Source organism: Oncorhynchus mykiss, chromosome 26 (assembly GCF_057628025.1).
Source record: "Oncorhynchus mykiss isolate SJ-2025 chromosome 26, ASM5762802v1, whole genome shotgun sequence".
In the NCBI taxonomy this organism is placed as follows: Eukaryota; Metazoa; Chordata; class Actinopteri; order Salmoniformes; family Salmonidae; genus Oncorhynchus; species Oncorhynchus mykiss.
This window is the reverse complement of record NC_143047.1, coordinates 33,337,952-33,353,619: the sequence shown is the minus strand read 5'-3', so window position 1 is coordinate 33,353,619 and position 15,668 is coordinate 33,337,952. Positions and strand designations below refer to the sequence as shown.

At 44.7% G+C, this 15,668-nt stretch overlaps 1 protein-coding gene across 1 annotated transcript in view; it reads right to left on the bottom strand.

Moving 5' to 3' along the window:
* LOC110514283 (ras GTPase-activating-like protein IQGAP1) overlaps window positions 1–15,668 on the bottom strand; it is a 76,857-nt gene that overhangs the window by 33,192 nt on the left and 27,997 nt on the right. Inside the window, exons 3-11 of the mRNA XM_090222783.1 lie at window positions 8,087–8,243; window positions 7,356–7,433; window positions 6,979–7,055; window positions 4,998–5,065; window positions 3,528–3,641; window positions 3,180–3,358; window positions 2,452–2,539; window positions 2,019–2,182; window positions 1,584–1,668 (exon numbers count right to left, since the gene is read on the bottom strand). Of these exons, the coding sequence (XP_090078909.1) occupies window positions 1,584–1,668; window positions 2,019–2,182; window positions 2,452–2,539; window positions 3,180–3,358; window positions 3,528–3,641; window positions 4,998–5,065; window positions 6,979–7,055; window positions 7,356–7,433; window positions 8,087–8,243 (1,010 nt within the window). The remainder of the gene's footprint in view (window positions 1–1,583; window positions 1,669–2,018; window positions 2,183–2,451; window positions 2,540–3,179; window positions 3,359–3,527; window positions 3,642–4,997; window positions 5,066–6,978; window positions 7,056–7,355; window positions 7,434–8,086; window positions 8,244–15,668) is intronic.

Below are 15,668 nucleotides of genomic sequence, written 5' to 3'. Positions count from 1 at the left end.
AAGTAGCCCCCCTTTGCCTTGAAGACAGCTTTGCAGTCTTGGCATTCTCTCAACCAGCTTCATGAGGTAGTCAACTGGAATGCATTTCAATTAACAGTTGTGCCTTGTTAAAAGTTCATTTGTGGAATTGCTTTCTTTCGTAATGTGTTTGAGCCAATCAGTTGTGTTGTGACAAGGTGTGGGGGGTATACAGAAGATAGGACTGCCACAGGAAAGGAAGACCCAGAGGTACCTCAGCTGCAGAGGATAAATCTATTAGAGTTACCAGCCTCAGAAATTGCATCCAAGATCAATGCTTCCCCGAGTTCAAGTAACAGACACATCTCAACATCTACTGTTCAGAGGAGACTGCGTGAATCAGGCCTTCATGGTCGAATTTCTGCAAAGAAACCACTACTAAAGGACACCAATAATAAGAAGAGACTTGCTTGGGCCAAGAAACACGAACAATGGATATTAGACCGTTGGAAATCTGTCCTTTGGTCTGATGAGTCCAGGTTTGAGATTTTTGGTTCCAACCGCCATGTCTTTGTGAGACACATAGTAGGTGAACGGATGATCTCCGCATGTGTGGTTCCCACGTGAAGCATGGAGGAGTGGTGGTGTGGAGGTGCTTTTCTGGTGACACTGTCTGTGATTTATTTAGAAATCAAGGCACACTTAACCAGCATGTCTACCACAGCATTCTGCAGCAATACGCCATCCCATCCGTTTCATGCTTTGTGGGACTATCATTTGTTTTTCAACAGGACAAATGACCCAACACACCTCCAGGCTTTGTAAGGGCTATTTGACCAAGAAGGAGAGCGACGGAGTGCTACATCAGATGACTGTGCCTCCAACCACCGAACCTCAACCCAATTGAGATGGTTTGGGATGAGTTGGACCGCAGATTGAAAGAAAAGCAGCCAACAAGTGCTCAGCATATGTGGGAACTCCTTCAAGACTGTTGGAAAAAGCATTCTAGGTGAAGCTGGTTGAGAGAATACCAAGTGTGTGCAAAGCAGTAATCAAGGCAAAGGGTGGCTACTTTGAAGAATCTCAAATATTTGTTTAACACTTTTTTGGTGACTACATGATTCCATATGTGTTATTCATAGTGTTGATGTCTTCACTATTATTCTACAATGCAGAAAATAGTAAAAAAAAATAAGGAAAAATCCTTGAATGAGTAGGTGTCTTTTGAATGGTACTCTGAGATAGATAGATATACAAATGAGGTTGGAATAATATGTGAATATTATGAATAATACTGTGAATATTATGAATAATACTGTGAATATTATTATGTTCCAAACCTCTTCGACAATAACAGCTAGTTTTCCCCTCTCCACTCAGACCACTCCCAGACAGTCTCAATTCTTGCTTGAGAAATGGCTCTTTGCTTAGAAGCTATTTTTGTTTATTTTTGACAATTTTAATAGAACAGCAAGGCACTTCATTTATTACCCAACTAAGAAATGATTTTGGAGATAAAAGCGTCTGCATTGGACCTTTAAGGTTAGGATTGGGCGAGAGAAGCACATCCTAGATGTGTACCTAGGGTACACCTCACCCCAGACCAAGCAGTGACCGCTGCTTACTTTTCTGGTAGCCTGCTGCAATCCCATTGGCTGCATCTACTCCAGTTTGCAACTCATCTTTAGTCAGCACCTCCCCTGGAGAATTCTGGGAAAGACAAAGAAAGGAACTACTCTAAACAGGGTTGTGGAATATTCAGTTTAATTTTCAACAGTGTAAACCTGTGAACAAGCTCACATCTAAGATATGGGGGAGGTGATCAACATCACATAGAAAATCAACCAGGGTCGTGCTCATTAAGCACCAAAAGGAAGAAAACGGACAAACAGGGAGTGACTACCTTGTCCAATAGCAGACATTTTTTTAATTTTCTGTTTCAAAACATTATCAAATGTCTATTGCCCTAATGAACACAACCCCGCTGTAAGCAATAGTCTTCCAGATATCCCAACGTGGGATGAATCACAAATAACCTGGAATAATTCCACCTACTGTACCTGTTCTTTGTCCTCGCGGGCAGCCATCAGCTGTTTGAGGTACCAGCCCTTGTTCTGGGCCTGCAGGCGGTGTAGGCCCAAAGCCTGGGAGCGAAGTGCCTCATACAGCCGGTCTTCATCACCACTCAGCAGGGCCTGCTCGGCTGCACTCAGGGAACTGGTCACTGATGGGGGAGGAAAGCGTTAGAAAAACCTATTAGAACCCTCTGAGATGAAATTTCCTCTAGGTACAAATCTAGGATCAGGTTTTAAAACTGACCCCAGATCAGCTAGAAGCAAAACTCACTTCAGTGAATCAAAAAACGAACAATGCAGGGATGTTAGATCTGTGAGTCTGTTGACTACAAACTTAATAAACATTTAAAAACATGTCTGCATTCTCATGTGGATTCATCAACATACAAAATGGTGTGTGTGTGTGTGTGTTACTCACAGTTGACCTTGTTGACGTTGCCCTGGATCTCAGCCTGTGTGAGGAGCTCTTCATAGACATCTCTCTCTGCGCCAGAGTTCTCCCCCAGCTACAGTAGGAGGGACAGCGCAACAGGAGCAACATCAGGGTAGTGTTCAATAGGCATGAAACGGAACAAAACACTCCGAAACCGGGAGGTACCATCTGAACTTGCTCATCAAGATACATATATTTTAGTTCTGTTGCACATGGAAGCATGGATTTGTGACGTCAACATTGTACATTTAAACCAGTGATCCTGAAGTCTGCTCAATGAAAAACAATGTATTGCAGGTTTTTGTCCTAGCTCAGCAGTGAAACAGCTGATTCAGCTAATCAGGGTGTTGACCATCAGATGATTATTTAAAATAGCACTTAGCGGAGGCCAAAACACTACTGTAGTCCAGCTCGCCAGGAGAAATATTGAGGGTCACCGCTTTACAGGAACTATACAGCTGGAGAAAGCCAAATACACTTTTAAAAGAAAACACTACTACTACAGCAGCCAATATTGGGGTGGATTCCAATTCAAATCAGTCAAGTCAAAAAGTGGATTCCAATTCAATCAATTCAGACAGTCAACTGAATTACTGAAAACAATTGGAATTTGACTTTCGGTTTACTTTCTGAATTGATAGAATTTAAATGGAATTGACTCCCCAACCCTGCCACTCATTCTCTATCCCCGTATTTACAGCAAGCTCTCATACCCGTTTGCGTGAGTTGGCCACCTTCTCAGCCTTGGCACTGTGCAGCATGTCCTGGTAGTGCTGGGCAGAGCAGGTGTTCATCTGAAGCAGCATGGCGTTGGGGTTCTGCATGGCAGCCATGGTGCCCTCGGGAACCCCCTGGTCTATGGCCTCATTGATGGCTATCACTGCTGCATGCACTGGAGGAGAGGAGTTCATTACCAGAAATGTGGAATATTTTCAGAAATGGATTTAAAAGGAAAGAAGTTACGTAATATTATACCATCATTTTCAATTTGTTATAAAGTGTTGAACTCAACCAAACAGGCAGTTAGACCCGCCCCTCTGTGATATCTGATAGATGCTTACACGCAGCCTCATCCACTGACAGCTCATTGGCCAGGATGCCACCAATCTTGCTGAAGGCAGGCATCTGGATTCCGTACTTCTCCAGTTCACTCTTCATGTTGTTAATCTCCTCCTCTGAGTGGTGGAAAGGAGGGGAAGAGTGAGGTATAAAGGAGGGGAGGGAGAAAGAGTTGGTTAGGCATTAGGTCTATCAACAGTTGTTTGGTGGGAGTACTGAGAGAGGGCAGGGGTTGTTCTGTAAACAATCATGGTACAAAAGGGGAGTGTATTTCTTGCACTTGGAGGGAAATGGTATCAGGCACTGGGGAGTGGGTGTTCCCTGAGCTGTAGGTGTCTCTGCATAGCTTGGCTAAGACTGAGACTGGACAGAGAGCATGGCTAAGACTGAGGGTATAGTCTGGAGAGAGAGGAGCATGGCTAAGACTGAGGGTATAGTCTGGAGAGAGAGGAGCATGGCTAAGACTGAGGCTAGAGACTGGAGAGAGAGGAGCATGGCTAAGACTGAGGGTATAGTCTGGAGAGAGAGGAGCATGGCTAAGACTGAGGCTAGAGACTGGAGAGAGAGGAGCATGGCTAAGACTGAGGGTAGAGACTGGAGAGAGAGGAGCTAGAGGCTGAGAGAGAGCTTGGTGAAGGTAATGGGCAAGGTAGTGACAACCAACTCTGGTCCTGGAAAACTAGATAGTGTGTAGGTTATTGTTCCAGCTCTGCGCCCAAATGCATGATTCAATGTCCTATCTGATTAGGTCATTAGTACCAGATTAGAATCAGATTTCTTTAGTGCTGGGTTGGAACCACACCCTACACATACTGGACCACACTGGCTAAAGTACAGTACCCTTCAAACTGTAGATTATAGACAGACTAGAGAGATTCAACTAATTATCTCTTGATGAGTATGCGATTCGTAGAATCAGACTTTTTAGTGCTAGGTTGGAGCCAAACGCTGTACATAATGGACATAAGTACCCTTCATACTGTAAATAGTAGGCTAACTGTATATTAGAGGCTAAACAGACAGGAGACGGTGATTGTTCCTGGCCTGAGAGTAATACACATACCCCCTGGTCAGGCGTTTGGCAGACAGAGCAGAACAAAGCAGCAACAGGAAACACCATCTATCACTAATGACTTTCACATTGTTGCTAGCTGCCTGGTAAAACCCCTTCCCTGTGGAACTGTAATTTAGGACTGGAGCCACCACTATGCCTGTGTGTCACTTAGAAGACACTTTATCTAAAGTCACTAACAGTACATGTATCCATGTTTAGTATGTGTCTGGGATCCCTGCGGGAGTTGAACCCACAACCTTGGCTTGCAACTGAACCACAGAGGACCACATATCATGTTTAACATCATATGTTATGTTAGTCGTGTTAACTGTTTGACTTTAAAACAAAAAAATTAACAATGACAGTGAATGAGTTGAGTGAAAGAAAATTGAACACTGTGGTATTGGGACACACTCACCTGTGAAGTCCACCTTGCCATACAGGTCTTGGATCTGAGGGGCTAGACCCAGCTTGAACAGGTACAAACTGTGTGGGGGAAAGAGAAAGAGATAAACATGCTGTTGGAGCTGTGTTCTGGCATGTGTTCGGCACCAGGGGAGGGGGCCAGAAGGCATTGTAGTCAACAGCCATTCATCTAGTGTGGACTGGAGCTGGGGGTTACACACACACACACACACACACACACCTCCTACCCCCCTCTGCCACCCAGTCCTGTAGTGTTGACTTCCTGACTCTAAAAGGCCAAGGACCCTTCCCAAATTGCACCCTGTTCCCTCTATTGTGCACTACAAAGGAAATACGGTGCAATCTGGGACATGGATCAGTAGATGTACAGCCTCTGGACGGAACATGCTCAGCATCCATTTTACATGCAGCTGGAATGTTCTATTAACACAGACTTATTGTGTCCCAAATGGCCCCCTATTCCCTATTTAGTACACTACTTCTGACCAGGGCCAATAGGGCTCTGGTGAAAAGTAGTGCACTTTATAGGGAACCGGGTGCCATTTGGGACATGAACTGCTATCGCAAGGCTGAGGCGGTTGGGAGTTTCTTCTTGGTGCTGAATACCTCACCAGTCCAAAATCGTACCATTCACCTCATAAACGTGTCAGGTTTCCAAAAACCTAGTTCTGAGAGTAAACATGCACAAATCCAGTCTACGTTTTCAACTTCACATACAGGCAGTATTGAGTAGGACAGAGCGAAGCAGAAAATGTTGAACATTTTTCACTGAGATAAAATATTACGATAGACAATTTGTCTATTGTGACTTTTCTGTGAGAGTTCAGGTAGCACTGTGAGAGGCAGATCAGGGTTTAATATAATTTTAAACCTCTTAAGGATCTATGGGATCGGTGTCCCTATACCGGGACGGTTGTTGCTAAAGGGCGCTAATATGACTAGAATTACATTATTAGTAACAGCAACATTTCCAGGACATAGATATGTCTTACACGGACAGAAAGCTTAAATTCGTGTTAATCTAACTGCACTGTCCAATTTACAGTAGCTATTATAGTGAAAGAAATAGCATGATATGGTTGAGAGCACAACAACAACAAACTGATCACTTATCAACTGGTTTGATACATTCATCTCTGAAGGTAAATAACATGCACTCAGTAATCTTGCTCTGATCTGTCATCCTGAGGGTCCCAGAGATAAAATGGAACATAGTTGTTTGATAAAATACATTTTGATATTCAGATGTAGGAACTGGGTTCTACAGTTTGAACCACTGCCATCTCTGATCTGTCATCCTGAGGGTCCCAGAGATAAAATGGAACATAGTTGTTTGATAAAATACATTTTGATATTCAGATGTAGGAACTGGGTTCTACAGTTTGAACCACTGCCATCTCTGATTTGTCATCCTGAGGGTCCCAGAGATAAAATGGAACATAGTTGTTTGATAAAATACATTTTGATATTCAGATGTAGGAACTGGGTTCTACAGTTTGAACCACTGCCATCTCTGATCTGTCATCCTGAGGGTCCCAGAGATAAAATGGAACATAGTTGTTTGATAAAATACATTTTGATATTCAGATGTAGGAACTGGGTTCTACAGTTTGAACCACTGCCATCTCTGATCTGTCATCCTGAGGGTCCCAGAGATAAAATGGAACATAGTTGTTTGATAAAATACATTTTGATATTCAGATGTAGGAACTGGGTTCTACAGTTTGAACCACTGCCATCTCTGATCTGTCATCCTGAGGGTCCCAGAGATAAAATGGAACATAGTTTTGTTTGATAAAATACATTTTGATATTCAGATGTAGGAACTGGGTTCTACAGTTTGAACCACTGCCATCTCTGATTTGTGATGAAAGGTTTTCCTAGAGTATTCAGAAAATCTATACAAATTTAAATTCATTGTGTGTGTGTGTGTGTGTGTGTGTGTGTGTGTGTGTGTGTGTGTGTGTGTGTACCTGAGAGCATGTATGCAGTAGATGCAGCGCGGCATGTTCTTCCTATCATAGATGTCTGTAGTCTCTGGATAGAATATCTGCGGACAGATGGACATCTTCATTAGGCACGAAACATGCTAAAACGCTAGGAAATTACATATTACCTGGACTTGTCCAATAAGAATGTTTCAAAACATTCTTCCGTTTGTTCCTATTGAACGTGACCCAGGTCTGAGAGTTCAGCAGTCTGGGAGTGGGATCCTGTCAACCCCCGGCTTGTTACACAGGAGTGGTACGGGGAAAATACCCTTCTCTGGTATTGAGAATACAGTGACTGCCATGTCTGTGTGTGTGTGTGTGTGTGTGTGTGTGTGTGTGTGTGTGAGCCCATCACTCACCTTTGGCAGGCCCTTCTCTGTCATGGCGTTTAGCCACTGGATGACATTGTCTGTATGTCTAAAATGAAGCCCAGTGGCCTGCAGGAATGAAACACAAAACATAGTGAGTTACAATGTGACACACACATAAACAAACAATTACAGTTATAGTAACACACACATGATTCATTCCTTCCCCATGGAGTAAATCAAGCCTGACTCAGACAGTGAGTCACAGTAACCTGGGGTCCTATTCAACTAAAACATTTCCAAGGTAAGACTGGAGATGGGGGATTTCTTGGGCGCATTCTTGCAGTGTAATAACAATGTCTGTTTTTGGTTATTTAACTTAAGTCAAACTGTGTTGATAGAATAGGACCATTGATGCATGTCTGTTCCTCGGGGCATTGATAGGTGCTGCGGGGTGAAGTTTTCCCTAGAAACAGATCTAGGATCAGCGTCACCTCCCGCAATCATAAACTTGACTAGTATTGGTGAAAAATGCTAAACTGACCCCAGATCAGTGTCTAGGTGCAACTTGCCCCTACACCTTGATGGATAGTCCGGTGTGAGTTTGTCTCCTCTGGTAACTGAATGAATATAAGAACATCTTTGTCCCTTTAACCTGCACTTATCTGGAGTGTGTGTGTGTGTGTGTGTGTGTGTGTGTGTGTGTGTGTGTGTGTGTGTGCGCGCGCGCGCGTCTGGTTGCGTGTGTGTTACAGTCTGCAGTGCATCTCCTCGGTCCTCACCTTGTAGCGGGTCTGCTCGCGGTCGTAGATTTTCTTGATGGAAACGGTTTGTGGGGCGAAGAAGTTGCCGAGTTTGGCCAGGTACACCCCGTTCCTAAGCCCTTCCTCCAGCTCTGTGGTGGGCGGGAGCTCCTCGTCCAGACACGCCTCCATCCACCTGGAGGACAAAGAGCTTTTATTTAACCTTGATTTATCCAGGTTCGTCTCATTAAGAAAAAAAAATATTTTTCAAGAGACCTGGTCCATCCAGGATGGCAGCAGAAAGGAACAATGTTTGGAACAAATAGTCAAACTAACAACTTTAGACATTTTTTTTTACGTAAACCCACATTTATTAGAATTCCAGAACCATACATGCGTCACAGATATGATAAAAACCTAAGTAAAACCACGTAAAGTCCTAATGACTATCATGTCTCAGTAACATGTAAGTCAACCAAACATTTAAACTCCAAGGAAACAAGATGCCGGGTTTCAAGCTAGTCTGGAGAGGATTCCAAGACCACAGAACGGAGTAGCTAAAAACACCTTTTCCATGATCCATTCTGGATTTTAGTAACCGTTAAAAGTAAGAAGGAGTGAGACCTGATAGTATGGCAATGTTTAAGCCTGAGTCAATGAAAACCAGCCAACTTCACTATAGAGATCACAGCAGTGTGAAGACCAGCCAACATCACTATAGAGATCACAGCAGTGTGAAGACCAGCCAACATCACTATAGAGATCACAGCAGTGTGAAGACCAGCCAACATCACTATAGAGATCACAGCAGTGTGAAGACCAGCCAACTTCACTATAGAGATCACAGCAGTGTGAAGACCAGCCAACATCACTATAGAGATCACAGCAGTGTGAAGACCAGCCAACATCACTATAGAGATCACAGCAGTGTGAAGACCAGCCAACATCACTATAGAGATCACAGCAGTGTGAAGACCAGCCAACATCACTATAGAGATCACAGCGGTGTGAAGACCAGCCAACATCACAGCAGTGTGAAGACCAGCCAACATCACAGCAGTGTGAAGACCAGCCAACATCACTAGAGAGATCACAGCAGTGTGAAGACCAGCCAACATCACTATAGAGATCACAGCAGTGTGAAGACCAGCCAACATCACTATAGCGATCACAGCAGTGTGACGACCAGCCAACATCACTATAGAGATCACAGCGGTGTGAAGACCAGCCAACATCACTATAGCGATCAGAGCAGTGTGACGACCAGCCAACATCACTATAGAGATCACAGCGGTGTGAAGACCAGCCAACATCACTATAGAGATCACAGCAGTGTGAAGACCAGCCAACATCACTATAGAGATCACAGCAGTGTGAAGACCAGCCAACATCACTATAGAGATCACAGCAGTGTGAAGACCAGCCAACATCACAGCAGTGTGAAGACCAGCCAACATCACAGCAGTGTAAAGACCAGCCAACATCACTATAGAGATCACAGCGGTGTGAAGACCAGCCAACATCACTATAGAGATCACAGCAGTGTGAAGACCAGCCAACATCACTATAGCGATCACAGCAGTGTGACGACCAGCCAACATCACTATAGAGATCACAGCGGTGTGAAGACCAGCCAACATCACTATAGCGATCACAGCAGTGTGAAGACCAGCCAACATCACAGCAGTGTGAAGGCCAGCCAACATCACAGCAGTGTGAAGACCAGCCAACATCACTATAGAGATCACAGCGGTGTGAAGACCAGCCAACATCACTATAGAGATCACAGTAGTGTGAAGACCAGCCAACATCACTATAGAGATCACAGCAGTGTGAAGACCAGCCAACATCACTATAGAGATCACAGCAGTGTGAAGACCAGCCAACATCACTATAGAGATTACAGCAGTGTGAAGACCAGCCAACATCACTATAGAGATCACAGCAGTGTGAAGACCAGCCAACATCACAGCAGTGTGAAGACCAGCCAACATCACAGCAGTGTAAAGACCAGCCAACATCACTATAGAGATCACAGCAGTGTGAAGACCAGCCAACATCACTATAGAGATCACAGCAGTGTGAAGACCAGCCAACATCACAGCAGTGTGAAGACCAGCCAACATCACAGCAGTGTGAAGACCAGCCAACATCACAGCAGTGTGAAGACCAGCCAACATCACAGCAGTGTGAAGACCAGCCAACATCACAGCAGTGTGAAGACCAGCCAACATCACAGCAGTGTGAAGACCAGCCAACATCACAGCAGTGTGAAGACCAGCCAACATCACAGCAGTGTGAAGACCAGCCAACATCACAGCAGTGTGAAGACCAGCCAACATCACTATAGAGATCACAGCAGTGTGAAGACCAGCCAACATCACAGCAGTGTAAAGACAACATCACAGCAGTGTGAAGACCAGCCAACATCACTATAGAGATCACAGTAGTGTGACGACCAGCCAACATCACTATAGAGAGATCACAGCAGTGTGAAGACCAGCCAACATCACTATAGAGATCACAGCAGTGTGAAGACCAGCCAACATCACTATAGCGATCACAGCAGTGTGACGACCAGCCAACATCACTATAGAGATCACAGCGGTGTGAAGACCAGCCAACATCACTATAGAGATCACAGCAGTGTGAAGACCAGCCAACATCACTATAGCGATCACAGCAGTGTGAAGACCAGCCAACATCACTATAGCGATCACAGCAGTGTGAAGACCAGCCAACATCACTATAGAGATCACAGCGGTGTGAAGACCAGCCAACATCACTATAGAGATCACAGCAGTGTGAAGACCAGCCAACATCACTATAGAGATCACAGCAGTGTGAAGACCAGCCAACATCACTATAGCGATCACAGCAGTGTGACGACCAGCCAACATCACTATAGAGATCACAGCGGTGTGAAGACCAGCCAACATCACTATAGAGATCACAGCAGTGTGAAGACCAGCCAACATCACAGCAGTGTGAAGGCCAGCCAACATCACAGCAGTGTAAAGACCAGCCAACATCACTATAGAGATCACAGCGGTGTGAAGACCAGCCAACATCACTATAGAGATCACAGCAGTGTGAAGACCAGCCAACATCACTATAGAGATCACAGCAGTGTGAAGACCAGCCAACATCACTATAGAGATCACAGCGGTGTGAAGACCAGCCAACATCACTATAGAGATCACAGCAGTGTGAAGACCAGCCAACATCACTATATAGAGATCACAGCAGTGTGAAGACCAGCCAACATCACTATAGCGATCACAGCAGTGTGAAGACCAGCCAACATCACAGCAGTGTGAAGACCAGCCAACATCACAGCAGTGTGAAGACCAGCCAACATCACAGCAGTGTGAAGACCAGCCAACATCACCGCAGTGTGAAGACCAGCCAACATCACCGCAGTGTGAAGACCAGCCAACATCACCGCAGTGTGAAGACCAGCCAACATCACAACAGTGTGAAGACCAGCCAACATCACTATAGAGATCACAGCGGTGTGAAGACCAGCCAACATCACTATAGAGATCACAGCAGTGTGAAGACCAGCCAACATCACTATAGAGATCACAGCGGTGTGAAGACCAGCCAACATCACTATAGAGATCACAGCAGTGTGAAGACCAGCCAACATCACTATAGAGATCACAGCGGTGTGAAGACCAGCCAACATCACAGCGGTGTGAAGACCAGCCAACATCACAGCGGTGTGAAGACCAGCCAACATCACAGCAGTGTGAAGACCAGCCAACATCACAGCAGTGTGAAGACCAGCCAACATCACAGCAGTGTGAAGACCAGCCAACATCACAGCAGTGTGAAGACCAGCCAACATCACAGCAGTGTGAAGACCAGCCAACATCACAGCAGTGTGAAGACCAGCCAACATCACAGCAGTGTGAAGACCAGCCAACATCACAGCAGTGTGAAGACCAGCCAACATCACAGCAGTGTGAAGACCAGCCAACATCACAGCAGTGTGAAGACCAGCCAACATCACAGCAGTGTGAAGACCAGCCAACATCACAGCAGTGTGAAGACCAGCCAACATCACTATAGAGATCACAGCGGTGTGAAGACCAGCCAACATCACTATAGAGATCACAGCAGTGTGAAGACCAGCCAACATCACTATAGAGATCACAGCAGTGTGAAGACCAGCCAACATCACTATAGAGATCACAGCAGTGTGAAGACCAGCCAACATCACTATAGAGATCACAGCAGTGTGAAGACCAGCCAACATCACTATATAGAGATCACAGCAGTGTGAAGACCAGCCAACATCACTATAGAGATCACAGCGGTGTAAAGACCAGCCAACATCACTATAGAGATCACAGCAGTGTGAAGACCAGCCAACTTCACTATAGAGATCACAGCAGTGTGAAGACCAGCCAACATCACTATAGAGATCACAGCAGTGTGAAGACCAGCCAACATCACTATAGAGATCACAGCGGTGAGTCAGGTGCTTTTGGTTGGTAATAAACCTCAGAGCTGCATGATATACAGAATCGAGTGCCTTCAGAAACACACCAACAGTACACAGAAAATTAAGGATTCTAGTTTACTACCTCATTTTCATTGTGCTCCTACATTTGTGTGTGCGCCTACATTATTCAACTTAGGAGCACACAGGCGCCTTGTAAAAAAGGTCAGCTTAAAGCCCCGAAACATGCAGTACACACACACACCCTAAACTCAGTGACATTCAACTCCTCACCCCTCCAGAGTTTGTAAATCTCTGAGAGGACTATTCTTCTCTCCTGTTGCCTCTAGTTACCAGTGTAGCATTTCATTTCCTAGGAGTTGAAAGTATCAGTTCTGTTACTGTTAGAAAACTAACAGTGTGTTTAGTACACTACATTTGAACCAATACACAGTATATCATCAAATCATGTGTTCAAATCACCATAGAGAAGATGCCACTTAGCAGTCGATTTCATCCAGTCACACAGGGACTGCAGAAATGTATATTAAATCTGTGTACTAACACTAATATGTAATCCCTGCAGGAATTGAACCCATGACATTGGCAGTGCCAGATTCATACCAACTGAACCTCAGTTACAGCGGCAAGAAAAACTGTGTGAACCCTTTGGAAATACCTGGATTTCTGCAGAAATTGGTCATACAATTTGATCTTCATCTAAGTCACAACAAACAGTCTACTTAAACTAATAACATGTTTTCATGTCTTTATTGAACACACAGTGTAAACATTCACAGTGCAGGGTGGGAAAAGTATGTGAACCCTTGGAGTTAATAACTGGTTGACCCTCCTTTGGCAGTAATAACCTCAAACCTTTTCTGTAGATCAGACCTGCACAACAGTCAGGAGAAATTGTGGACCATTCCTCTTTACAAAACGGTTTCAGTTCAGCAATATTCTTGGGATGTCTGGTGTGAACCGCTCGAGGTCATGACACAGCATTTTAATATCAGGTTGAGGTCTGACTGGGTCACTCCAGAAGGCGTATTTTCTTCTGTTGTAGCCACTCTTTTGATTTACTTCTGTCTTTTGGGTCGTTGTCCTGTTGCATCACCCAACTTCTGTTGAGCTTCAATTGGCGGACAGATAGCCTTACATTCTCCTGCAAAATGTCTTGATAAACTTGGGAATTCATTTTTCCGATGATAGCAAGCTGTCCAGGCCCTGAGGCAGCAAAGCAGCCCCAAATCATGATGCTCCCGCCACCATACTTTACAGTTGGGATGAGATTTTGATGTTGGTGTGCTGTGCCTTTTCTCCACACAATATTGTGTTTTCCTTCCAAACAACTCGACTATAGTTTAATCTGTCCACTGAATATTTTGCCAGAAGTGCTGTGGAAGATCCAGGTGCACTTTGCAAACTTCAGACGTGCAGCAATGCTTTTTGGGGGGACAACAGTGGCTTCATCCGTGGTGTCCTCCCATGAACACCCTTCTTGTTTAGTGTTTGACGTATCGTAGACTCGTCAGAGATGTTAGCATGTTCCAGAGATTTCTGTAAATCTTAGGCTGACACTAGGATTCTTCTTAACCTCATTGAGCATTCTGCGCTGTGCTCTAGCAGTCATCATTGCAAAACGGCCTAGGAGAGTAGCAACAGTGCTGAACTTTCTCCATTTATAGACAATTTGTCTTATCGTGGACTGATGAACATCAAGGCTTTTAGAGATACTTTTGTAACCCTTTCCAGCTTTATGCAAGTTAACAATTCTTAATCTTATGTCTTCTGAGATCTTTTGTTGGAGGCATGGTTCACATCAGGCAATGCTTCTTGTGAATAGCAAACTCCAATTTTGTGAGGGCAAGGCAGCTCTAGCAAACATCTCCAATCTCATTGATTAGACTTCAGGTTAGCTGACTCCTGACTCCAATTAGCTTTTGGAGAAAACATTAGCCTAGGGCGTTCACATACTTTTTCCAACCTACCCTTTTAATGTTTAAAAAATGTATTCAATAGACAAGAAAAATACAATAATTTGTGTGTTAGTTTAAGCACAGTGTCTATTGTTGTGACTTAGATGAAGAGCAGATCAAATTTGATGACCAATTTATGCAGAAAACCAGGTAATTCCAAAGGGTTCACATACTTTTGCTTCCCACTGTAGATGTCAACTAGGGGAGCAGATTACATCCAGTCCAGTACGTAGTACAGCAGAGTACTCTCACCTCTAACAAACCACACCTAAACATTCTCAGCATTCCTCTTGGCATGTAAATCCCCTGATGTCAGACATGAAGACACATTCTTAGTGTGTTTGTGTCGTGCTAAGCCACTGAGGAGCCTGCAGTTCTGCAGTTCTGGGTACAGGGGACAGAAGAGATGAGAGAACGCCACTTTTAAACTATCAACAGCGGCCCCCGTTACAGCGTGTACGCGACGGTGCTCGGCCCCCGTTACAGCGTGTACGTGATCGTGCTAGTCCACTGAAGAACCAGAGGGCCTGGATACCAACTGCCTCCCAGTAACCCTCCCAGTAGTTCCATGCCTCCCAGTAACCCTCCCAGTAACCCTCCCAGTAGTTCCATGCCTCCCAGTAACCCTCCCAGTAACCCTCCCAGTAACCCTCCCAGTAACCCTCTAGTTCCATGCCTCCCAGTTGGTCACCATTCTAGTAACGTCCCAGTACCCATAGCAGTGTGTGTTCTCTGCTGTGAAAGCCCAGTCTATCCTTGGGTAGAAGCCATTTCACAGTTGGAGGACAAAGTGAGTTTGTCAAAAATCAGCTTTGAAGGAAGGAAAACAATTTTTCTGTACGTCCCTTTTCAAAAAGGGGACCCTGGCACTCTCCCAGAAGTTTGGTTGGTACATAAAACAGGTGAATTCAGATAAGCAAAAAGGTGTGATGGTCAAAAAAATGTAGTATGAAGCTCCCTTAACTCTATTATTATGGTTTGTATTGTTTTCACTGCATCAGGGTTACAGAACACAAACATTTCAGCTTTGCAGCCTTGTTCAGTGTGTAGGAATCCTTTACTGAAGGTACACTCCCACTTTTGGCACACATCCTGTATTAGGCGCACACACACACACACGATTTGCAGTACACAGGCCAACAAACCCAAACCCTCCAGCTGAAACAACTCCTCCCTCCCAGTAAGTCATGAC